Below are 26,975 nucleotides of genomic sequence, written 5' to 3'. Positions count from 1 at the left end.
TCCGTTGTGGAAGACTGTGGATCTTCCATCCTCATTTTTCTCCACAACTGAACGTATTGATATCAGGAATGCGAGACTTTGCACTGGGTATTTTTTGTACTACTGGACGTAATCATACATACTATCATAGTCACAGTTCAGAATGGAAATTCCTCCTTCCTGCACACTCAGGGATGGAGGATTTTGCTTACCCTGCTGCTGGTCACCGTTCTTCTTTTGACTCTTCACTCCTATTTGGAAAGAGAGTAACAGATTTTTAAATTTTATTCTTAAAGTCCCCACAGAAAATCATGATGAACCTGAAAACATAACACAGTAGAACTCCACAGTGATCTCATCTCCCAGCCTTGTAGTGTTCCTTGGAGATTTTTTTTTTTTTTGCTATATTGAAATCTCCCACCCATAACTCACAGTCAGGCTGGAGCCACAGAGTCAGCAGTGATGCTCCCAGGAGCTTGCCCATTTAGGAACAGTTCTGTTTAGGAAGGAGATCGTTACTAGACTGAAAGTTCACTAGCATTTCCCATTGTTTTGAAAGTGAAATCACTTGGATTTATGAAGGGTGCACTTCTCAATACTATATTTGAAGTGAGAAAAAACATTGAGACACCTTTTTCTTATTGGGTTTGAGGACTGCAGCCACACATCTGGGTTCAGGCTTCAAGTGCCTGGGAAGCACTGCAGTCCCCTGAGACACAAGGGAGGTGGCTGAGTCTCTGGTCTGGTGTGCTGAAAGCTCTGCCCAGCCTTTATACTAATTGTGGCCCTTTTCTCCCTCCTCCTTTTCCTCCCCATTTAAGTGTATTTTAAAAAGGAACATGTAGCTGTTCCCAGGGTCTGTACCAAAGCAAGATAGTAGAAGTGTAGAAAAGAAAGTACAGGTGAGACCGGAGCTTTCTTGCTCTTGGAGATGGAGGGGTCGAGGATTCTGCTGTGCGCTGAGCTGGCTGCTCACTCCTGTCCAGAAAGCCAGAATCAGATATGAGAGAGTTGATCAGTCTATAGATTTCACCTAGTGACTTATCCCCACAGAGACCTCCACACGAACCCCTGGATGTATGTGCCAGCACTGTGGTGTCAAGTTGTAGCCCTATACAAATGCTTTCTGCGGGAATCAGGGGATACAAGGCAGAGGGGGTGCGACTCTAATCACACTGGGCACCAGCTCCCACTCTGGGGGTTGGGTTAAGTCTTTAGCTACGGTTTTGTGTTCAGGCTGCAGGTGTCTGGGGAGCACTGTGCCTCCACAGCACAGAAGTAAGTGGCGGAGTCCCCAGGCTGGGAGTCTCTGATGTGGAGGTGACTGTAACTTTCCCTGATATTGACCGTGGCTGTCAGCCTTCCATTTTGCTTTATTCCTGACGCTATGTAAAACAAGGATATGAGGCGTCCGTCAGGCTTTTGTTGAAACCACTGCAAACTTGTCAGGGATACGGAAAAATTGCACGTCAGAGAGGAATTTTCCCCCTCTTGGAGGGTCAGGACCCCAGGACTCTGCTCCACCTTCATTTGCACCCTCAGCCCTGTTGAGAAAAAGAAAACTAGGAATAGGTGAGGGTCACGGCCACATGGCTGTGGCTACTTCCAAGCGCAGAACATTTTTCTCTAGTTTTCATCCTCGTGGTGGAGAACAGCCTAGGTGACTTATGTTCTCTCTCTTCCTCCATCTTTCCTTTCCTCCCTTGCTCCTTTCCAAATTTAACTGTGATGTTCCTTCAGGTTCCCTCTGGGATGCTCTTAACTCACAGTAAATCTGTATCCACAGGAGGACCAGCAAGACTCCTATTTGTGTCTTCATGATTCTTTACTCTTTTATTCAGGGACACAACTCGATGTCAAGTTCCTTCAAACATTGATATGCCTCATGTCTTGAGTGTGGCACTCATTTTGTTCCTGTGTCTGATTGGTTTCACGACACAGATTCAACAGCAGCCTCTCCCAAGCGTCATCACTCAGCTGTGTCGTCGGAGCTCCACCTACCTGCGATTAGTCCTTCTGCACCACATGGTGTGTGTGTGTGTGTTGGGAGTAATGGAAGGGTTATCTTCTGAGGGTTTAAGAATCTTTGCTTTTTGTAAACTCTGGGTATATGTAGAATAATTTATATGAAGAATGGGGAGATAGTACCTTAGAGGGGGAATAAACAATTTATATATCAGTAAAGACCCATAGATAAGAGATATGGACCAGCCTAAAACCTGAGAGATGATCAGATTGAGAAACTTTTCTGAGTTGTGAATACATACATAAAATATTATAATCAGTATATATTATATACACATTATATGTAATATAAATAAATGTGAATGATACAAATATATATGTAACCAATTTCCATTTTTTACATTCCATGTATTTTACTTGTTGACTTTATTAAAATCAAATGACATAATAATAGACCAGGAAAAATAACCACTTAGAAATAAGAAATATGTCATAATTGTAGAAAGAAAACTATATAATTGCTCAGTCTTTTTCATTTATATATATAAAATAAGAAATATATCTGTATGAAGTGTATATACATACATATAAAACATGAAATATTATATATAGGAAAAGGACTGAGGAAGTGAACATTGAATGTTAAATTGATAAGAGTAGAAACTTTTAGGATGTGTGTATATATATATGTGTGTGTGTGTGTGTGTGTGTGTGTGTGTGAAATAGTTATATGAAATATCTATCTCTATTTATTATCTATCTATCTATCTATCTATCTATCTACCTACATTTCTATCTATCTCCTAAAAGTTTCTACTTTATCAATTTAACATACAGACCATTGGTTTACAGCCAGGAGCTATTCCTCCCCAGGGGACATGTGGCAGTGTCTGAAAGCGTTTTTGGTTGTTACAACTGGGGAAAGGAGGGTGTGCTACTAACAGCTTAGTGAGGAGAGGCCAGAGATGCTGCTAAATATCCTGCAAAGCATTGGAAAGCCCCTTCCCCCACCAAAATTACCTGGCCCTGAGTGTTGATAATGCTACTGTTGATAAACTCGCACAGACAATGGTTTCTAGTTCAAACAATCCCTCTGTCATTTTCTTTTACCCATTATTTCTCCACTATTTTCTTCCTATATTTACTTCACTTTTTCTTTCTTTGCTTTATTTTCTTTCTTTGCTTTTATTTTTCTTGAGTTTCTGACCTTTTATTCAGGACAAATAAATAAAAGCTGATATTGATTCCTGATACTAAGAGATATGGATTCATGAAACTACAAAATTACTGAAAATATGAAACAAATTGTCTTATTTTAATTTCAAGCTTCATTTTGACTCTTGGAGATAAGAAAAGAGAACTCGTGATAAGAAAGCAGGGGCAATTCTCTGGTCTACAAATTCTCTTGCTCCCCCTGCTTTGCCCTGGCCCAGATTATTAGCCCTCTCCCTGTTTCAGAGATTTTCATTCTTCATTCAGCAATTAATAAAAGCCTAAAGAAACTTTTCTCAGATTAAAGTGCCTCCTTTTGGACTAAAACCTTACCTCTGACACCACTTCATATGCAGAAATACATCCTCCTAAACCAGGTTTTTGAGTGTGGACTTTGGCATCAACAATGGGTTTTCAGGAAGGCACAGAGTGCTTCGGGAGCACGGAGAGGGTCCAAATGGTATGAATCACTGCTCTGAATGGAGGCTGTAGATCAGAGGATCCTTCAAGTCGTGGGTCATGGAGACAGATGCCTAAGGGACTAGTCGTCAGCCCTCCATCACCACGAGAGTGAGTTCCTTGAAAGCGGGAACTGTCTCCTTTGCATTTTCCCCACACAGAACATATATCAGGACCCAAATGAGATTCTGAGTGTATCTTATTGAAGCTGAGGTTGTCACTTTTAATTTTCTTTGTTTTTTAATCCATTGTGTCAGACAATTCACAAAGCATTGTTAATCGTCACCATAGCACTGTAAATACTATACTTACTCCCCAGGTACCTATGAGGAATTTGATGCTTGCAAAGCACTGTACAGTGTCACACAGCCAGGAAGCGGCAGAGCTGTAAACATCCCATGCTCTTCTCACAGTCACGTCACTGTTCAGGGAGAAGGCCGTGTAAGAACAGTGATGATGGAAAGACACTGGGTCATCTTCTGGGAGAAATAGAAACAAAATCTCCTGCCAGTCCAGCACATCTCTCCACAAGGGAAGACAAGAAAGGAAATCTTTTGTTATTGAATAAGCTTTAAAATGAAATCTTTTTTCCTTAATGAAAAATTATAGGAACACTAATACTTCAAGAAATACATATGGTCAGTGTAAATGCAGGTCCCCTCTTTGTAGAAACACAGTAGTTATTCATGTCTTTCTTTCTGCATTTACACCTGAACACAGAAAATCACAAAGCTATTTTATGTCAATCCTAGTAGAGTTAGGATTGTGTTGAGCTGCAAGTAACAAAAAACTCAACCGAAGAATGGTTTATTAAAATTTTTCATGCAAAAATAGATCTTGGGCAGGGATTGGATGTGGCATCTGAAGAACAATCAAGCAGAAGACTGGGGTGGGGGGATATGCTTGTGCTTTCCTTTCTGGTAAAGTTACCACTTCCGTGTTTCAGGAAGAAAACATTAGAAGACGGACAAGAAGATGTGATGTCTAAACCAGGAGAGCGAAAACATTACAGGGAAGCCCTGGTATATTTCTAATTATGTCTCATTTGTGAGAACTGTGCTCCAAGCAACCCCTACTTTAAGAAAGGATGTGAAATGTAGGGTTTTTTTTTTTTTAAGCTGGGGATATAGTTTTCCAAATCAAAACTGAGAATTCTGTTAAGGAAGCAAAAGAAAATGATGATTTGATTGGCAACTCGGTGTCTGCCTTCCTGACTGCTAAGGTGAGGATTCAGAATATTTCGCAGAGATTAGCTCATTCATCCTTGAGGAACCAATGAACATTTCACAGTAGGGATAACATGTATTTAGAGGGCTTCATAATAATGTTATTTACAGGGGCATTTATTGAGTACATATGTTGTACCTGAGACTTCATATAATTAAAAATTTTTTATCTCATTTAACTCACAGCAACTTAGCAAAATAAGTGTTCTTATTCACCTGTATTTATAAGGAAGCCTAGATGAAGATGGATAATTGCCCAAGGACACAGAGCTGGAAAAATGGCAAAGACAGGATTCAAAAACCCAGGTTTAAACCTGGGTTAGTGTGACTCCAAAACCCATGTGCTTTCTATTATATCCTCTTGCTTCAGAGAACAAACAGGAATATTTCAGGTATAAAAATGGGCCAATGGAGGGCTTGCCAGGTTGAGGAAATTGTCAACTTCCAGCTTCTTTAGTCTCGAAAACTTGAAGCTATTGATGTCTGCCATTCAGAAGCTAATCGCCAAGCAAACCCTGTGCAAATACAGGTTATCATAGTTAATGTTTAAGCAATTCCAGAAATACCTGCTGGGGATGTTGCTTTGGAATCACAGTTGGCTGTCACTGGAGTACGTTTGCGGCATTTTTCTATCAAAAATCAGGAACTTTCTTCTAATTATTTTTTACTATACTTCTGCCTTTTACAGCAGTTTAATAGACTGGGGATGTAGCAGTTTCCTCAACTCCAGAGTACTAGAATAGAGCTGTGAAACCATTCGTTTCTGGCCCCTTGTACTAACCATTCCTGGCTGTGGTCTTTGGGAGGCACTCTGATATCCACCATTTGTCCCTCTGTTTCGACGCTCTTCTTCCCACTACTGCCTCCCCTGGGGAGCTGTAGATCCATATTTTAACTCATTCAAATAGTGAGCTTTATTTCCGGAATTTTGCCTCGTAACAGATGAATCTTGTCCTCTAGTGTATGTGGTAAGTGTTCTGGAAAGGCAGCAGGAATGGTTCCATGAGGGACTGAGGCTGTTGTCATTGTCCATGACGAGGGGTGTGTGAAGTGGAGCTGGAGAAGTGAAGCAGCTGCGCGACTGGAGGCGTGCAGCAGGGTTTGTGTGCAGGCAGCAGGTGGCCCAGGAGCACTGTGGCCCTGCACAGAGGTAGACGCCTGCGTCCCCGGGCTGGGCTGCCGTGCTGCTCAGGGAGCTGTCCTTTCTTGCCTCACCAAACCGAGCCTTTAGTCTCTTCTGCGTCTTCATTTCTCCGCCCTTAGTTAATATCATCAAGAGGACAGGTCGTTCCTCAGGACTCTGTCTGTACCAGTGAAAGCTGCTGAAGGTGCTTGAGGAGTTGCAGTACACGGTGAAATTTTCTCCTTCCTGGACGCTTAGAAACCGAGGACTCTACTCCAGCTGCTGGGTGCTCTCCCCTGTTTAGGAACAAAGCAGAAGGCACTGCAGAAGGGAACTAGGGACTGTCTCCCAACCTAAATGATTTTTCCCTCCCTTCTCCCTTGCTCATTCTCTCCCTTTCTACTTTCCTTCTTTAACACTTCCTTTCACTCTTTACCATAAAATAACTTGCCCTCAAGGATTTTCCGTCTGCTGAGGATTTCCTGTTCATGTAATTGAGAACTTCTCAAACTCACATGCCAGTTGAATCCAAAGGACCAACACTGAGAATTTCAAGAACATCTTTTCTTCTTATATGGTGGCCACGGCCACGGTCTTAACTGCCCTTGAAAGATCCCCTCTTGAAAGAGGTTTTTCTGGGCTAGAGTAACACTTGCCACCCACTTTGATCTCAGTAAAAAGGCACAGGCCTCCGAGTGGCAGCCAATTGAATCACTCACCCTGAACCCTCCCCTTCCTCCAACCTCAAACTCTGCTGTGATTCTGGGAAGGAGTTTGCCTTTTGAAATGCTGCCCTCCTGTGGAGAGATAGAAAAGTGGTTTACTTTCGGTGATGCTTCTGTTTCTCCCCCTTTTCATTTGGTATGCACAAGTATCAAGATTCAGGTAGAGTCTGGTGACCTTATCAGAAATGGAAAATATGACTTTAAAAAAATTTATCGTTTTCAGTCAGAATAACAGAAGATAAATGACACATCATCTTATTTCTGATATGCTCAACAAACATGTTGAGCAGTGACGTGTATGCGTAAACTGTATTTGCATGTAGGAGTGTGTATGTGTGTGTTATGTTGTATATGAAACCATATTTTCTGGGTCATATGGCATGGGTAAGTATACTGTAATAAACCTACTTTTATAAAATTAAAGATGAATAACCTCACTGTATATTATTTAGGTTAGAATACTTTTCTGATATCCCACTGTATTACTCTGTCATTAGATCCCTGTTTCATAACGATCAAAGCCCTAAGCATGTTATATTATAATTGAATTTGTTGGATTCACCTACAAATTCCTTAATGAGAAGATTGTGCCTTTTTCACTTTTGTGACTACTGCAATTGCTAGGCAGAAAAACATTAATACATAGTTAATAAATTATTGCATTAATGAGTAAAAATATGTGTGTATGTGCATTAACATAGTGATTCAAGTATATGGATATTGTGGTATGGGTGTAATGTGACTTCAAATATCACAAATCGTTATTGTTTTAGCTACTGCTCATACTCATTAGTAAAGATAATCAGTGTTGGTCATGTGATTATTTGTTAATATCCCAAATGGGAAAATGCTATAGTATATGCATTTTCTTTTTAAAAATTATAGCTCTAAGTAGAGTGTGTTAGAATCCAGATTCTTCAAGCAGGACATAAAACTGAGGAGTCGCTCTTAATTCTTTCAGGCAGGCAAGAATGATAAAAGGGCTGATTAAGAGTCATAAGCTATTAGCTGATTTTTTGAAGCATCTCATAACCCAAGACCTTTAGATATAAATGTGCATTTCTTTCCAAAGTGGAGCACTTGATTTAGTTTCAAGATGGGAATGAGAATAAATATTCCCTGAAATTGAGAGTAGCTTTCATAGCTTTCTCTCTTTACTGATGGAATCTGGAAGGTTCTTTTTCAGTGCCAAAATTTCCTGACACCTTCATTCAGAATGAAAACCCTGGTGTTACTGCAAAGGGAGTTGGAATCCAAAAGAGTGTGGGTGGAGGGCACATCATCTCCCTGGGATTATGGTTTAAGTAAGCATTGCCAGGCTTTAGAAGGGGAAGTATAGCCATAGGTTGGCTTGAGGGACATAATGAAATAGACGTACCTTCAAGTGTCCCTACAATGGAAGGTTTCCAGCCCACTTGTATAAACCAACTTCATAAACCAGCTCTCATTAATCAGTGCACTCATCAGAAGTGCACTGTGGTCAATCTGTAGGCCCATCTACTGAACGCTCCTTCTGTGTCAGAGATAGCATTAACAGCTGGGATTAAAGAGAATAATATGAAAGAGCCTCTATTTTTGAAGGAACATGGATTAGAGGAAAGTTAAAAACCAAAAAATATTTATACAGAGTAGATATGTGTTATTGCAAAACTGTGTACAGAGCACTAAAAGAAGGAGAAGGAAATAAATATAATTTATATAATGTGGAAAATCTTTTAAAAAGTAAATGTGACATTACTGGGTCCTGAAGATTGAATAAGATTTTGCCGAATTTAGAAAAGAATAATATATATATAATTCATATATATAATATATATATATCATATATATATATATGAAGAAAATATTAGAGTGAGTTCATCTGATATGACTGATGTTCAGAAATCTTAGGGTAGTGATGGGGATGAGGATGAAAATTTACTGGGAGTAAGACTGTAGATGGCCACACAAACCTTGGTTTTTACTTGCGGGCAATGTGGAGCTATAGAAGGTCCTGAAATGGAATAGCCATCTAATCCAATGTGTGTAGGGATAGATTGGAGAAGGAGGAGCTCATGGGTAAGGTATACAATTAAGAAGTTATTCCAACCAACGCAGTGAGAGATTATAAGAATTTGGACCAGGATAGTAACAAGGTGATTAAAAAGAAGTAGTTGAGTGTGAGAAATATTTGGAAGACAAAATTGATATGACTTCATGTATCAGTCAATTTTGACTACTGTAATGCCAGTACAACCAACCTTTCAGTCTCAGTGGCTCACAAGAACAGAGTTTAATGAGTTGTCCATGGTATGTTAGTTGTAGATCAGTTGTGGATTCCAACACTCTGAGGCCCTGCTCCAGGATACAAGTGGATTCTGGGCTGCTGTCTTGAGTTACCTTCTCATTCTGGACATTGTGTCTGCTTCCTATTTTGGAATAAAAGCTGAAAGAACAACTACTATCTGGTACAGGAGGGCAGAAACCAGAAGAGATAGACCATGTGAATATATTCAGTTTTAGCTGTGATACAGCATACTTCCTATCCATCCACATTCCATTGGTCAAAGCTAGTCACATCACCACATCCAAAGTCTACAGTGTGGAGAAGTGTAGGAAATATACTCTGGCTAAAGGTTCTCATTGCAAGATGGGAAAGAACAAATAACTGTCAACAAGTAAGACACTCGTGTATTACTAATCCATGTGAAAGTGAGCTTAAAGGGCATGCTGAGGTTAACTAACTTACAGAAAAGAGAATATATGGCCATTTTAACAATATTAATTCTTTCACTTTAAGAGCACAAGATATCTTTCCATTTCTTTGTATCATCTTCAGTTTCCTTCAGTCAGTGTTTTATACTTTTTAGAGTACGGGTCTTCTACCTCCTTGGTTAAGTTTATTCTTAGGTGTTTTATTCCTTTTAATGATATTTTTTAAAAAAATCTCATATTAATATTTCATTATTAGTGTATAGAAACAGAACAGGTTTCTGTATATTAATCTTATATCCTGCAACCTTGCTGAATTCATTATTAGTTCAAATAGTTTCCAGGTGGAGATTTCAGGGTTTTCTATACAAAGTATCATGTCATCTGCAAATACTGACAGTTTTACCTTTTCCCTTCTAGTCTGAACACTTTTTATTTCTTTTTCTTGTCTGATTGCTGTGGCTAGGAATTCCAGCACTATGTTAAACAGAAGTATTGGGAATGGGCATCCGCATCTTGTTCCTGCATTTAGAGGAAACACTTTCAGCCTGATATTCTAGTTTTAGTTCATATATCACCTTATTAGCAATAGGAAACCACTGTATCATTTTAAAGGTTTTATTGGAGCATAATATCTGTATAATAAAGGATAAATATATTGTAAGTGCACAGCTTGATAAATTTTCACACAGTTGACATACACTTATAGCCAGCATTCAGATCAAGAAAAAACATTACCAACACTTAAGAGTTCCCTTTATGACCTTTACATTATTGTCCCATGAGTAACACTATTGTGACTTCTAACAGTATAAATTAATTATATCTGTTTGTGGACTTTACAGAAATGACATGTTTATTGGCCATTTGTATATCTTCTTTTGTGAAATGCATGCTTATGACTTTTGCCTACTCTAGAAGTTTATTTTTTTTTCTTAATGATTTTAAGGAGTTTTTTTTTTTAATAGAGATGAACCCTTTGATAATAGAATTTGCCACACATATCTTTTATTCACTGACTATTCTTTTAATGCTTGGAATATCTTAATTTTAATGGCAATTTCAATATAGTCCAATTTTTAATGTTTATATATTTTTGTATTCTCTTTAAGAAATATTTAACTCAAATTAATGAAAAAGTTCTGCATTTTTTTTTTACAATCTTTATATTTTATTCTTATGTTCAGATCTGCACTCTAGCTGAACTGCTGTTTATATATGATGTAAAGGCCAAGATACATTTTTCCCCACTAGGATAAATTATCAAATGCCACTTACTGAAAAGAAAATCTTTCATCCTTGACACATAAAGCAAATACTTCCCAATTTTATTCTAATACTGTTTCAGAATTAGTTTTATCACAAAATCTTACTTTGTCATCCATCTCTATCTTCTCATCTCATTTGATCCTTAATTTCAGTTTTTTCTCACTTTCAAATTTTTGCTTCATGTCTTACAGTCACCAGTTATTTATAACATTGATGATGCAGTTTTATAAACTTTTGTTCCAATTACCAAATGAATAATTTTTAGAAGTTTTCTTCTCTTTGTGCTCAGGATACTTTCTTTCCTGTGGCCACATGTGTACGCACTTGTTATTTTGTTTCTTACAGCATCCTTATCTCTTCTATATTTCTGATGACAAGTTAATTTGAAAATCGTGTAGCATGTTGCCCATTTCATGCAACGAATCAGATACTCTCCTAACTTTAGAATTGATCTCTCAGATATGCTTAACAGATGGAGTTTGTGAAACAGTCTTTTCCTGATTCGATCTATATTATTTGAGGTGTTCTAGTGCAGTCAAACCCCCAGATGTCACCTGGAGCAGAGGTATCATGAGACAATAAAATGGTGGCTGTTTCAACTTGCTGAATTTGGGGGTGGTTTGTTATGGAGTAAAACTCAACTGCACTGAAGTCCTGTGAAGAAGAGTCTTGTTGAGGACATGTGAGCAGTTGGCAAGAACAAAAAAATGTGTTTTTTTCTCTCTCTGATTTCTGGTTGTGTCTAACAGCTGGGCCTGCAGCATCTGCCTATTTCACTGAACTCCTCTCACGTGTGGTCCTAGTGCTCCTGCCCTGGCACAGAAGACATGCTGGCACAGCTCAGGTGTGATGAGACCCATGGGCCTCCACTCACAGGAGCAACTGGCTGACTGCTCACACTGGGGCCCTGCAGTAAACAGGCAGATGTGAGCTTTTCGTGTTCGATGTGATTTTTATATTTCACTTACTCTTCTCATTCCATGTGGCTAATCACTAAAACAAAATGATGAGCTATTTAAAAGGGCATGCCTGTAACTTGAGAAATAATCAAAATTTAACAGACTATTTTCAATTTCAGATCAATTTTAAACCCAAAGAGACTGAGAATATTGTTCTGTTCTTCCTTAGCTGCTCATGACTTTCATAAAGGTATAGAGTTTTTTTGTAAGAGCTCTCCGCTCCAGATTTACTTTTTTCACACATTTATATAACAGTAGAGTTTTCAAGTTATATGCTGCTGAATCCAGGAATTGCTTAATGTGTGGGAAGACTTTATCCTCTCACCTCCTAGGGTGAGCAGGGGTGCCAGGAAACTTGGAGTCATGGATCGGTTTAGGGCGGCTTCCTTCGTGAAAGTGCTGTATAAATGGAATTGATTTCTTTGTGTTCTACGATATGAAAAAGGTTGTGAAGCACTGTGCTGCAACAATGCACGGATGAGCCAGACTTCATCTCTGCTTTTCTATGCCTCTTGTTTCTACCAATTCAGAGTTAGCTAGCCACAGGATCATTACTGGTAACATTAGAAGTATCTTCCCTTGATCTGTATACAAATAACGATGGAGACTCAGTTTGGGGGAGTTGACCGGCAGCTCTTCTCCGTGTTATTTCACTCCACCAGAACGAGTGTGCAGTGAGCTGCGGGTTCTCCTGACTCAGGCCTGTGTTCACACTTCCCGGTCTACACACATTGACACAGCAAAACGGATTCAACCATTCCCACTCTGATGGTGAAATGGATTCATCACTGCCTAGTGAATGATTTTTGAAAGAAATCTTGTCAGGTATATATAATCTTAAATGTCAGTCTGAGGAATTTGTATGCAATCCAAAACTGTTTTAATAGATGTATTATTTTTCTTTAACATTGAAATAATGAGAGTAATAAGTTTTTTTTTTTAATGATAAATCTACAAAAAGAAGCACACAAAGAGCCATAGTAACACAATTCAGGAAGCTGGACAGGAGCTGGATAACTAGTTACTAATGTTGGGAGAAAGCTGAAACTCAAGCTGCTAGGTGAAGAAGCACAGAAGGAAGTTGATCTTGTTGACAAAACCCAGAAAGGCTCCAGAATTAAAGGTCTCCAGAGTAATGATGGGGTATTAAACTGGTGGATTATTTGGAAAGCTGCAAAGTGATTTCAGCACCAGATACGTGGCCAGCCTCATATACTTGGAATTACAAACAAAGAAACTCAGACCATAGAGTCCAGTTATTATACAATATCACAGTCTCAGACACCGGAGGAGAGACCAAGTGTCATCACAACTGATTTTCAAAAATGCAAATAGCCCCCATGAGAAAAAATGCAAATACAGGTGTCCATGTAGGGGAAAGGTTGACCTACACCAAAATCAAAATCCCCAGTGAGTTATATGAAGCAGAATTGGCTGTTTAGGTATGAAACAGGCAGATTCCATGCCAGATGTGTGAGAAAAGTCTTACCCACATGTCCACATGTTGCGTTCATGCACGTGAAGAAATATGACAGAAGGCATAGCTTTTAGGATGATTCCTGATGTGTTAGGGTAAATATTACTGTAGATTAACCAGGTTATTTTAGGTAGATTTGAGTAACTATCTACTTCACCTGGAATCCTGGCAAAAGAGGAGGCAAAGGATCTGACTCAATGAAATGGCTAAAATGTTGGTGGGAGTCTAGGTTAGTGATAATTAATAACAGTTCAGTTAGTTTAGGGAGCTACAGTGACCGAATTATCGAAAACTCTGCAATGCATTGAATATGTCTTTTTCACTCCATACATGGCCCTTCATCAACGCTGGCACCAGAGCAGCAGCAGGCACCGGTTTGGGCAGGGGCTGCAGGTGACTGCAGGGCACTGTGTGGAGGCACAGAGCTATGTGGCTGAGTCCTCGGGCTGGGGTCCTTTGATGTGCAGGGAGCTGTGACCGTCCTTAGTACTCAGAGTGACTCTTACTTGTCCTTCCTCCTTTTCATCCCCATTTAAAGACATTACAAACAGGTTCTTGGGACTTCTTGCAGGTTCCCATCTGTACCAGTGAAAAGCATAAAAAGAGCTGGAAGGGAAACTGCAGGTGGCATTGGTGCTCTCTCCTTCCTGAACGTGCAACCATGGAGGACCCTGTTTCGTGCTCAAGAGGAGGCTCCCTCCTGTTCAGAAAGACAAAGTCAGACATAGAGACTGATCTCTGCATGGAGTGTTCACTGTCTTCACACCTTCCCAGACAGAACCTAGAGGTGCCTGACTGCATCCTCCTCCTTCCCCATCACCACCCTAGACTGTTCACACGTGCTTTGGTGACCCCTGGGCTTACCACCAAGATGAAGCCACAGGATCAGCAGTGAGACTGGCCAAGGATTCCTCTCCATTTATCCTGCCCAAGGTCCTCAGCAGAGGAATGTTCTGCAGCCTAGACCTGTAGAATATTCTGCTTCAGAAAACAGGATTCTGCATCTGGTTGCCCAGCCAATCAGAGACAAGACCACATCAATGTCCTAGAGACACACCAACCATTTCTGCCTTAGAATCAGTTTCCTGTGGTTCAAAAGGAGGGATCAAACCTGCTGTCCTGAGACCAGCTTCACAAACACTGAGGCCATCTCCCCTGAGTCACAACTCAAAGACAACTGACAACCTTTCAGAAGTGGGCGGACTAATGGTGGACTGCTAGTGTTCAGCTTGGGACACTAGGATGGCAATCCGCGGCAGGAAAAGCACTTTGGCTAGCAAACTTTTATATGAGCTTTCAATAAACTTTTTAAAACTTTCAAATCCCTCAAATTATAATGTTCCACACATATCACATACTAAAAATCTTTTACCATAAGCACATTATTCTAATACAAAAGTGACACAATAGAGTTACTATTAGTCACAATTTATAGACAAGAAGACTAAAGCTCAAAGAGACTGAGTCATTAACTAGGGTCCAGACATCTAGGAAGTAGCTGGGTAAGAATCAGAACACATTCCTTGTCTGGTGTGGAGTCTATGGTGTTTGGAATCTGCCACATCACCTACATTTGTGATGCTCAGAAAATATTTTAAATACTAGAGCAGATATGTTCTGAAAATAATGGGATACTACTTTGTGGTTACTCTTCCTAAGAGCCACAAAATGGAAACAATCCAAATGTCCATCAGCTGGTGACTGGAGAAACAAACTATAGTATATTAACTAATGAATTACTATTCAGCAAAACAGGAGCTAAATACTAATATACGCTACAGAAAAAATTATCTTCAGAAATATTATGTTAAGGAAAAAAGCCAGACACAAGAAGTCACATACTGAATGATTCCGTGTATACTAATTGTTCAGACAATGAACGTATAGAGAGATAAAGTAGATCAGTGGTGGCCTAGGTCCAAGGGTTGGAAGAGGGATTAATTGTAATTGGGCACGAAGGATCTTTTTGTGGTTATAAAAATGTTTAAAACTGAATGATGGTAATGGTTTCATAACTCAGCTAATTTCCTAAAAATCATTAAACTGTAAATTCAAAAAGGATGAATTTTATGGAATGTCAATTATACCTCAATAAAGCTACTTAAAAGTAAATGAGAATTACGTTCTAACTTGCCTGTTTCAAAGTCCAGGAATAATGTTAGTTTGATTCAACATGCACATATCTGGTTAAACAGTGATTTTGTGTCCAGAATTTCCCCAGGAGCTCCGAACATTATAAAAGCATCACACTCTGTTCCTTGTGAGCTCAAAATATACTTGGAAAAATGTAATATGTCCAGGGAGACTTTAATATTACCAGATAGCATTGATTAAGATTGTTGATAATCTGAATGTACTGTGAGAAATTGGTAGTGTAAACTGACTACATAACCTTTCCAGTGAAATAAAGGAAGCAGCATGGGGTAGGTGCTAACATCAGGGAAGAGAGCCTTCCAAATACTCAAACTTAAATGGTGTTTCGAAAAGTGGAACGAGATTGCAGGGCATTTCATGGCTGATCTCTATCTTTCCATGGGAAGAAAAGAGATGCAATGTGATTAATAAAGGAAATCCTGAGAAGTCTCATTAGTGTCTCCTAACTTATAAGTGTAAGGTCTAGGGTTAGGAAGGAACAGCTAGACAAACGGAAACCACTACATGTCAGGGTCCTTCTTTTTGGTTCTCCAGGTCACAGCATTCAGTCCACCTGATGATATGACAGTGAGGGCATCACCACACCACTCAGACAGCCACTTCCTTTAGAACTTGTTTCTGTTGAAAATACTAATCTCATGATAAATTTACTGACATATTAGAAGGGCTGTGTCCAGGGCAAGAAGTGAATACCTCCAACAAGTAGCAAGGAGCATTCCTTCAACTAATAGGGCAGAATCGTGCAGCCTCAAGCCTCAGAATTATCTGAAATAGAGGCCAAGCCAATTGACCATGAGATAAATTCAATAAATCTTGCCTGAAGTGACTTGAAGGGTATAAAGGTTGACAGTTCTAAGTAAACAACATAAAGATTAGCCAAGCTAAACCTTTTGTATTAGTGTTTGAATAGCATGGACTCTAGAAATCATTTCAGCTTTTGTATATTTCTTCAACATATGTATGTTACAGGACCAGACGTGGGTCTGGTCAGCCATGTGCACCAAATCCAATCTACTGACACCCGGTGGTGGTGAAGGGAAGTGCAGTGTTTATCTGGGTACCAAGCAAGGAGTCCAGGAAGGTAGGGCTCCAAAGGCCCAAACAGCCCAATGGCTTTCAGGGAAAGGTTTTTAAAGACAAGGGTAAGGGAGGTGGGTTTATGGGTGTGTGATAGGCTCACGGACATTCCTCTGATTGGTTGGTGGTGAGATAATCAGGCGTCAGCATCATCAACCTCTGGTTCCAACTGGTCTGGGGTCTGCATGCTTGTGGGAGCACCCAGTTAACTTCTTCCACCTGGTGGGGGTTTCAGCATTTGCAAAACAGCTCAAAGGACACACCTCAGAGTATTTTCTATAGTCCTTGAGGAGGAAGTAAAGGTCCTTGACGTTCTTTAATGGCTAAACTATTATTATCTTGTCTTGTTTGACTGTTTTCCTTTCTTTCTGCCATTTTTCAGTTTTCTGATTAATTTATTCTTGGGAACTCAGTGAAGGCCTAGGAGGCTAAAGTTTTTCTACACACCGGAGACATGCAGAGAACATGGGTTGGGGGCAGGGGCTCTGTGTTGGGGTAGGCTCCATAGTGTCCTGCTGGGTGACAACACATATATATTGATTGAGCCTCCTGTGTGCTAAGCAGTGTCCAGGCACAGAGGATGCAGTAGTGAAGAGGATATAAATGGCCTAGAGGGCAGTAGGAGGAGAAAAAATAAATAAATAGATATTTTAAGTAATAAGATAATTCTAAAGACTGATAAGCACTTTAAAGACAACACAATGCTGTATTGAGATAGGGACTCTCAATGCTGGTCTCAATGTGGTGAGGAAAGGCATCCGCTCTAACCAGAGTATGGCGCCAAGGCTCCACTCTGACACTGACTCTCCACCACCAGGCAGGCAGTGAACCTCTCCCATTTGCAATTCCCTTTTCTATAAGTAACCAATATCTTTCTGTTGAGCACTGGTCTCAGCATTGTTATTCCTCACCCCATTCACTTCTCATAAGCACCTGTGTGGTAGAAACACTCAATATCCACCTTGTAGATGTGAGGAAACTGAAACAAAAAATTATTAAGTAATTGTCCCATGATCACTCAACTAATGAGTAGTAGATCTAAGATACAACCCAAGCCTGTCGTCTCAAGCATTTTACTACAGGGTTGCCCTAAGGTGGATGGATCCAACCTTGAAGGGTTTTAATGAGAATTCAGTGAGAGCGCACATGCAAATCCCCTTGCACGACACCTTCCCTAGCTTAGACACTCAACCAGATGCAGACAATGTACAAAATTTGGGGGAGGGTGAAGGTTGGGGCACAGAGTCTAAAATTGCAGAGGAATCTATCCACAAGACAAAGTTCAGTATTTCCTGAGGTGTACTGGGCAGTTTACATGGCAGATTTCATGCGTTATCCTAAGTAGCTATGTTCTATCATGTTTCTTATTTGTAATGGGAAATCACTCCACTGGGTGTTGTACTGAGACTGGGGGGCATATTATAATGTGCAATGAGTATACCAAGCAGTAGTTGCTACTATTGTTTGTTTTTTCCCATTGCTGACTCTTGAATCCACTTCTCAGGATATTTCTATACACAAGAAAGGACAGAGCAGTGGACACAACTTCACTTAGCAAGAAATAATTCCCACCTTCTGCAACAATTCTGAGCTTTCTTTCCAAGGCAGCCTATTGCTCTCCCGTCCAAGGCATCCCATGTAGTATATTTGTCTCTTGAAGTCGATCACGTTCACCTCTGGCAGGCAAAAGATGAAAACCCAGCTGTTCCTCCTGAATCCCCTCATGGTTTCTGCACAGGGAAGTTTCGGACTTTGGCTCAGCAGTGGCTGGTGTGACCGGGCTTCCCCACCATCTACTCCAGGAGCACTGGAGGGCAGCAGGGAGGCCAGCGGGAGCCTCACAAAATAGTTCGGCAGGACACCGGGTGGCAGTGCTTCAGCTTTCACACAGCGAGTGTGCTAGAGCCTGATTCTCAAGGAAGGAAAATAGAAAGATTGAGGTAAGGTGTGACATCTGAGCAAAGACATAAAGGCAGGCAGAGGTAGCATGTGGATGTTTGAGGGGGTAGCGTTGCAGGAGGAAGGGCAAAGGCAATAAGCACAGGTCTTGATAAGGAAACGTGGGTGGAGAGTTTAAGTAATAATACCTCACCCTACCCTGCAGCCCCTTCTCTCCCCAGCACACCGCCATGTGAGAACCTTGCTAAAGCCTTCAGCGCTGTCAACTGCTTAGTGGATGATTTCCTCATCTGTTGCTTCTGGGCCAATTGGGACCCAGGTTTGGCATCTTCTTTCCTAGCTCCCTTTAGGTTCCAGTTTAAACCAGTAATGTCACCAACACTGAAACATCCCAACCGCCCTGTTCTGGGGTGAAATGCTTTCTCTTATCCAAGTCTTACACTCTAGGAGCCCAGTAAGATGTTACATTCTGGCTGACAGGGAAAGATAGAGATGATTTTCACAGTTAAGAAAGCTGTTTCTCATTTCCCACAGATTAAAAAATGGGCACAATTAACCATGTCTCATATACTTTGTGATATTTTCGTTAGGTAATGAATCTGAAATGCATACTACAGTGTCTGACATACAGTAAGTTCAATAAATATCAGCTTTCTTTTTTCTTAGTAAAACCTGCCTTTCCTTCAATGTGCAGGCCTGTGACCTGTTTCTGTATGCTGTATTCTCCATATCAGTTCAGTGATGGAAGCTTCTAGGAAATTTACTTAATCACTTATTTTGGTAAGGACACACATTATTTTTCCCTCTCCTCTTGGGACCATATTCTTCTAGATGCATGAATGCACTCAAGGTGCTGAAAGGACACAGATGAAACACTCAGGTGAGGTTTTATTTTCATTTCCCTAAGGAATAATAATATTAATTTTTTAATATATTCATTGGCTATTGAATATCGTATTTCTGCCTTGGCTCTCCAAGGTTTTGCCATTTTCATTAGCTGTTTTGTTTTCTTATTGATTTACAGGAGTTTTAATGCCTTCTGCATTTGAGTTGTTTTTCCAAAACATGCATTGCAAATTTAGTTTACCAGTCTATGCATTGAACTTCCAATCTCTTAGTGGTTTTTAACAGACATTTTAAAAATATACTTTTATATGAAGTTAGCTTGAAAGTTTTATTTGTTTTCTTTAAACCCTTCAAAAATGATTTCCCTTGGTGACGTCTGTTGCTTCTGATGTGAAGTCAAGTATCATTCTTAATGATGTTTCCCAGAATACAATATATCAATTTTCCCTACATACTGGCAAGATGATTTCCACTTATATAGACCCTTGTATCTGCCTTCAATGCCTTGCAAACTTCTGCCAAAACCACAGTGGTGGACTTGCAGAATTCCTGATTCACCTTCATGGCATTCACATAAAATTTCCCTGAACATGGAGCTTGTTTTATAGAAAGTCAAGTATAGCAGCAGAGGGAGGTGCTTGCTTTGCACAAAGAGGCTTCAGCATGGATAATGGGAGAGGTAGTTATAAATACCAGCTGCAATCACATGGCTGTTTCCAGAAACAAGAATGATGATAGTTATGAAAATTTCTTTTTCATTTTGCTATGAATATATTTATGTACACGTTAACCACTCTTACCTCCGGTGTCTTTCTTGCATAAATATAATAACATAAGATGTGCTAATATATGCCAATCTTGTATCTCATTATATCTCAGTAGTTAAGAAACAGGTTTCCATGCGAGAGTGTGACCCAAATAAAACAGCAAAGAACATCACCCAAAAATAGATAAATGAATTTGACATACTCTTTGTAAGAGAGAATAAGCTTGTTTTAGGTTGAATGAGGAATAATTGCATCATAGTAGCTGACAGCATGGTTTTCTATCCTCTTTATTTAAGAGTAGTACTGTTACAAGTGGTACATACAGAATGATGCCTGGTTGACAAGGAGGGTAATAGAGTAACTTTGTACTGTCTCAAAGTAACTATCTGTAAAAGTATCTCCCAGAATTTGCTTCCCTGTATTGTCCTGGGTTAGAGTGGGACATGAAAGAGACTTGTGCAAGATTTAGAAAGTACTTGTCATGAAGTAGCCGTATTTTTCTTGCTGGCTGGGGCAGGGCTCCAGGCACTGTGGTAGCTCACACATGTTGCTGCTGGTGGGTTACCCGAACTTACTGTTGACTCACAGCTCGCCCACCTCCCACCAGATCTCCTCCTCATCTTCTTTGCCTTGGGCCAAGTGTGCATGTAGCATGAGGGCAAATGACATCCATTACTCCTGAAGGACACCCACTGTTGTGAGACAGGAGGTGAGAGACAGACAGCTTTAGTGTTCCACTTGTCTTCACTGGTTCTACTGTGTCCAACAAGTCTCAGTTTGTCCATGCATTTGTCCATATCCAACATTCTATCACAAATGTCACTCTAGTTAACTTACAGTGAATTCAGGCTCAGCACCAGATGCAAAGATAACAGCTTTATATAGACGCCTCCACCAGCTTTAGCAATTCCCTGAGTTCTTATTCTTATAGCGAATCCTTCATTCTATGTGGTTCCGCTTCTCTAATTGTGCCCTCACTGACACAAAGCTTAAGAGGAAAGGATTAAGGAAGTGACTTTCATGATAATTCCAGTTTACCACACCCAGGGTTGTGATATGAGCATCTTTAAGTGAAGTTGCTGCTTTAAATTATTATGAGGCAAGTTTTTTAAGTTTAGAAAACTTTACACATATTCTGCATGATTGATTTGAAGTCGAACATTCAAGACTGAGAATGTATTAGTAGAGTGTTCCTCTGGACACCTGTTCTCAAGTGACATAAAAGGAGCTTTTATTTACAATTAAGTCTTCTGATCCGGACCGCAGACCACACACCCACAGGGCTGCCGTGTCTTGTCTGGGGGCTGCAGGTGTGCATCTCGGCTTGGCTCCTGCAGCAGGGAGCTCTCTCTTACTGCGCTCTGGGGTTTTTGTTCGGCTCGTCCTATTACTTCAAGCACTGTGCTTTCCCAGAGAGCACAGAAGTACTTTGCAGAATCCTCCAGCTGTAAGTTTGAGATGCTGAGGCTGAGGGATTTTTCTGCTTTCCTGAAGTTTATAGAGTAGCGGCCACTCTTTGCATTCCCGCTAGATGAATCCTGATGAATAAGGAAAGTCATCTCTCCACTCGGAGGCTGCTTGTACCAAACAATATAGTAGTAGCTCCAACTTGTTTCATACCGACAGTTCAGGGTGGCTGTCTCCCCTACGTGAGAGGATACTGCTGGCTGGTCTTGAGTAACTGTCTGGGCCACTGCTGATCCTGTGGGAAAAATCAGAAAACAGAGCTGAAGTAGTGAGCAGTATAATGTAGGAATGAGGCTACTTTAGGTCCCAAAGAAAAGCCAAATTGAAATCATAATATGTTTGCTTTTCTCCAATCTTCCTTTCCTCCCCAAGTCCCTGTGAGGTACCATGTGCCATCCTTTCACCCTGAATATTCCCACCCATGTTTGGAACCATCCTTACCAGAGAAGATGAGGGCCAGGAAGACCCCGAGCAGGCTGGAGAGCGGCATGAGGCATGGGCTCTGCTGCACAGATGTGTTTAGTTCTGCCTCAGCCGAGAGCTCTGTGTCTTTGAGTCCCTGTCAGCACATATACATAGTACCTGGGTTCCGACGTGACTCCTCCAAACAGGAAGGAGGGTGTGTTCTGTTCATAGACCACATGGTCTGTGCGCACAGATGGGAATAACGTGGCTCACCACAAACCTTCACTTTGTCTGCTGGTCTTTCCCTGGTCATTAAGTTTGGTAGTACCTGAAAAGGGGCATGGGAAAAGCAGTTTGTATTAAAGGTTTGAGCTGAGGGGAACTGCAGATTAAAGAAGTTGACATACATTGGTTATCACACAGCAGAATAATGTAGGCAGCCCGTTTAAAACAGATTAGAATAGGCTAGGAGCCCTTCTTGTAGTCTACTTCCTGGTCATTCATTTAGCCTATAAATAAAGTTTCCCAATCCAGAATCTGATGATTCTTTTGAAAAACTCACAGACCTCCCCTTTCTTGATGAAAGGTGTTTTATCCAAAATAATTAATGTCTCTCTCTTGCTCTTTTCTAAATTGGCTTCTAGAGCCCTACTCAGGTTTTTCAGTAAAGAAAGGTGCTTAAATATGAAATGATAAATCAATCCTTATGACTTTCAGATTCTATTCAGTTGTTTATGTTTTTATGAAATTATAACAGGAATAAAACACTGTTTCTTTGGAAATCTGACATTGAGTCTTATTTATTAGACTTTGAAGAGGATCACGATATTCAGTCCAGTTGCCTCCACAAGTAGAAGTGTGCTTATTAGATCATGAGTCCTCGAATTGTCCTGACGTCACATTTTCTATCCCATTGGGCCAAAGTGCTCAGTCTCACTTGTCAGTGTCTGGTTATTTTTGTCCTTGTGAAATAAAGTTAAGAAGCATGTCAGATCTTTCTGTGACCCAGTGCTATAACACACTCCTACAGAATGTGGTGTCTACAGTCTGCAGACACAGTGTGTGTCAACACCACAGAGCTGGTGACTGCACTTGTGTATACTGTTACATGTCATGTGGAATGTCGCTGTCAGTCTTCCATGTGGTTTCATTGCTTTAATGGGTGGATTAATATAAAAGGACCAAACGCAAATAGACAACTAGAAAAGAAATCACAGACAATGCCTCTAAAACAGGCAGTCCTTTGATTTTAAGTAAAAATAACTCATTAATGAGTGATGCAGGGAGACGAGTGGATATTTAGTTGAGACATTTACTCCTCTCTCACATTTCACCACTGAGTGCTGACAGGCAGGCGATCGACCTGGTTTACAATTATCTGTAACTATGCAGAGAAGACCATGAATTCCAGGGCAGGCTGGGGACAGCCTGATGGCAGGATTTCCCCTTTGTTGGAGTGGCCCTGCTCTGGGTTTCTGACAGTAAGTCCTCAGCTGCAATGCAGCAGCTGCCTCTGAAATGTAGTTTTTAGCTGGATCAAGTCTCAATGTGTTGTGACACCAGGTTGGGGGCTTCAGCCTCTAGAGAACATTGTTCTGCTTTTCCTTACACTTTAATGATAAATGATTATATCTGTTAAAGGGCAAGCTAGAGTTTAATACTGAAAGCTGCATGGGAAGGAGATTTATTACTTTAAGTAATTACAAAATTTCATAAATTAATCTGTGATAAAATTGAGGGCCCTCTCAGAAATAAATGCAGTATGAATCATGCTGTGATTGCAAACACATTTTCATATTCTGATTGTTGTCTTGCCTCTGAGTTCGATTCTAAGGTGAACTATGCTCACCCATTCCCGGCTTCCCTACAAAAGACAATCAAGGAGCCCTCAGCTCCTTTCCTTCCTTCTTACCCACCAAACCATGGGGTCTGGTAACTTTACAACAGCAAACACTTCTCAGACAAATACTAGCAAAATAGGCTGCTGACTTTTGTAATCTTTCCAGTTGTGTATTGGAAAACCAAACAGTAACAGCAGAAAATCATATTCATTTATGATATAACTTTATGCTTAACTTATTAGGAATTCTAGGAAGCAAGAATCCATGGGTCCTCCAAATCCAAATACTTGGCTATCTTGTTATGAGTGCTTGTGTATCATTTGGTACAATTCCACAATTCTTATTATAGTTGTCAGGAGGACAAAACCTCTCCCCAAATGCTGTTTAATCAGTGAAAATATTAAAAAAAAAATCTATTACCAGTATAAATGTTTTCCAAGATAAAAATATTTCCCCTTCTCAACATTGAAGGAATGAATATTCTTTTCCATGTTGTCCTTAAATTTCATATACTGAAGTTGTTTATGTCAAATTATCCAATTTCAAACATTTTATTTTTGTTTTACCACCCCGTAAGGAGAATCCCCATGAGCATAATTGAGTTATTCTTGCTTGTCTTCAGACTCCCCTTGGTTCCTTTATAACCACTCCCACCAAGATCACATATCATACGAAGGCACAGAATCACTATTGAGGATCCCAGATCTTCCCTATTGTCTCTGCCTGTTCCATCCTTGATAATGGCTGTTCTCTGATACTGAACACGCATTACAGTCTAGGTATTGTGTCCTATTTTAATCTTGTATATCTCAGTCCAATGAAGAGAACTCTAATCAGATGTATACACTGCTCCATTATGAATATTCTTTACGAGTCTTTTGGGGACATATTTTCAATCCCCTCTGTAAATGCCTAGAAGTGGAGCCATTGGGTTGTGTGTATGTTTAGCTCTGTGAGAAATCACTAGAGTTGTTGCCCGGTTTACACTCCCACCAGCGATCTTATGGTTGCATCACATGCTTACTTTTATTTTGAAATAGTTTTAGACTCACATACAAGTTGCCAATGTATTGTGGAGTTCTCTCTACATTTCACACAGCTTTCTCCAATGATAATATTTTACATAACCATAGTACATTGATCAAAACCAGGACAGTGATATTGATGAAATATTATTAAAATACAGGCCTTACTCTGAATCACTCATTTTTATATGCACTTTTTTGATGCATAGCTCTATGAAATTTTATCACATGTATAGGTTCTTATTACTACCACTAAAATCAAGATGCAGAACAGTTTCATCACCCTAAAGAAATTCACTTTACACACGCTCCACACCCGTGCATCCCCTGATAACTCCCGGCAACCGATCTTTTTTGCATCTTTATATTTTGTCCTTTTGAGAATGTGGTATAAATAAAATCATACATCATGTGTGGGACCATAATAAGCCAGTAAGTGTAATCATACACCCTGCACCATTTGGGGGTTGACTTTTTTTTTTCCACTTAGATTAACACCCTTGAGGTACATCCAGTTTATTGCATGTATCAACCGTCTGTTCCTTTTAGTCACTACAGACTGTCTCCAAATTATGATGATTCAACTTAGTAGTTTTGACTGTACAGTGGTGAGAAAGCCACATGCATTCTGTAGAAGCCACACTTGGAATTTTGAATTTTCATCTTTTCCAGGCTAGTAACATGCATGTGATATTGTCTGGTGAAGCTGTGCAAGCTGAGCTCCCCTCACCATGGGATAAAACAACCAAAACACTTAGAACCATTCTGTACCCACACAACCATTCTGTCCTTCACTTTCAGTACAGTACTCAGTAAATTATGAGATTCTCTACCCTTTAGTATAAAATAGACTATGTGTTAGATGATTTTCCCCTGTAGCTGTAGGCTAATGTAAATGTTGAGCACATTTAAGCTAAGCTAGGCTCAGCTATGATGTTTGGTAGGATAGATGTATGAAACACATTTTTGACTTATTACACTATTTTCAAATTATGATGGCTTATTGGGACCTAACTCCATGGGAATTGTGGAAGATCTATAAATATTATGTCATTGGACAGATGTACTGTAGCTTATTTATCTGTTCACCCAATGAAGAACATTTGGGTGGTTTCGAGGTTTTGGCCATCACAAACAGAGCCACCATGAATATTCATGTACAGATCTTTGTGTGACATAAGATTTTCATTTCTTAAGCATAAATACCCAGGAGTGTGGATTGCTGGATCATAAGGTAAGTGAATGTTTAGCTTTATGTGAAACTGCTGCATTGTTTTCCAGAATGACTGGACCACTCACCCACCAGCAATGTATAAGTGATTCAATTTCTCTGCATTCTTGCCAAAACTTGATATTGTCAGTGTTCTTATTTCAGTCATTGTGATAAATGTGGGGTGGTATCTCATTGTGGCCTTAATTTGCATTTCACTCATGGCTAATGATGTTGAACATCTCTTCATGTGCTTCTTTACATGCTTTTTTCCCTACCACATTGCCTCTTTGGTAAAGTGTCTGTGTGAGTTTTTGTCCATTTTTTGATTGGATTTTTCTATTATTTTTTCTTCTGGAAGCTTTATAGTTTCACATTTTATACTTGTTTGTATGATCCATTTTGGGACTGTCCTCTAACTTTGTGTAAGGTGTGAGGTTTAGGCAAAGGTTGAATTATTTGCCTTGAACATCTAATGGTCCCAGCATCACTTGCTCATCCAGCTACCCTTCCTCCTTTGAACTGTCTTTTCAACTTTGTCAAAGATATCAGGTTTCCCCACACATGTGGGTCTACATCTGGTGGCATAAACTTGATAATGATATTCTTTTACTATCCTTTTAATGTTGACTATGCAGTACATTTTTCTATTTCATTCATTATATTTATAATTTGCATTTTTCTCCTTGTTCCTTTCTTAATTCTATCTAGAAATCTATCAATTTGATTAATCATATTAAGAAAATTAACTTTGTATTTTATGGATATTTCTATTGTTTGCTTATATTTCATAATTTCACTTACAAAAATTATTTCCTTCTGTTAGCTGATGTTGTGATTAATTCATTCTATTTTTCTATCTTCTGTTATTTAAGGCCTAGATAATAGTTTTTCAACCTTTCTTCTTTAGTGATATAAACATTTAAAAGATAAATTTTCATCAATGTACTATTTTACCTGCTTCTCACTCTTACTTTTATATATGTGTTCTCACTAGATTTTTTTTCTGAGTATTTTCTGATAGTGTTTCTAATTGCTTCTTTAACCTGCTAGTTAAAGCTTAGTGCATAATTTCCAAATATTTGGGAATTTCTGGTGACATCTATTTGCAGTTGATTTACTGTATCAATTCAGTTTTAGTCAAAGAATAAATTCTGTATAAATTCAGATTTTTTATGCATTAAGACTTATTTATGACC

At 39.7% G+C, this 26,975-nt stretch overlaps 1 protein-coding gene across 1 annotated transcript in view; it reads right to left on the bottom strand.

Annotated features, from left to right (window-relative positions):
* Positions 1–22,119, bottom strand: part of LOC102522090 (T cell receptor delta constant) — a 258,099-nt gene extending 235,980 nt beyond the window's left edge. Inside the window, exons 1-2 of the mRNA XM_032481657.1 lie at positions 21,737–22,119; positions 21,229–21,530 (exon numbers count right to left, since the gene is read on the bottom strand). Of these exons, the coding sequence (XP_032337548.1) occupies positions 21,229–21,530; positions 21,737–21,785 (351 nt within the window). The 5' untranslated portion in view covers positions 21,786–22,119. The remainder of the gene's footprint in view (positions 1–21,228; positions 21,531–21,736) is intronic.
* Between the last annotated feature and the right edge of the window lie 4,856 nt (positions 22,120–26,975).

This window comes from Camelus ferus, chromosome 6, assembly GCF_009834535.1.
Source record: "Camelus ferus isolate YT-003-E chromosome 6, BCGSAC_Cfer_1.0, whole genome shotgun sequence".
NCBI classification, from domain to species: Eukaryota; Metazoa; Chordata; class Mammalia; order Artiodactyla; family Camelidae; genus Camelus; species Camelus ferus.
Note: the sequence above shows the minus strand (reverse complement) of the source record. Positions and strands in the feature narration are given on the sequence as shown.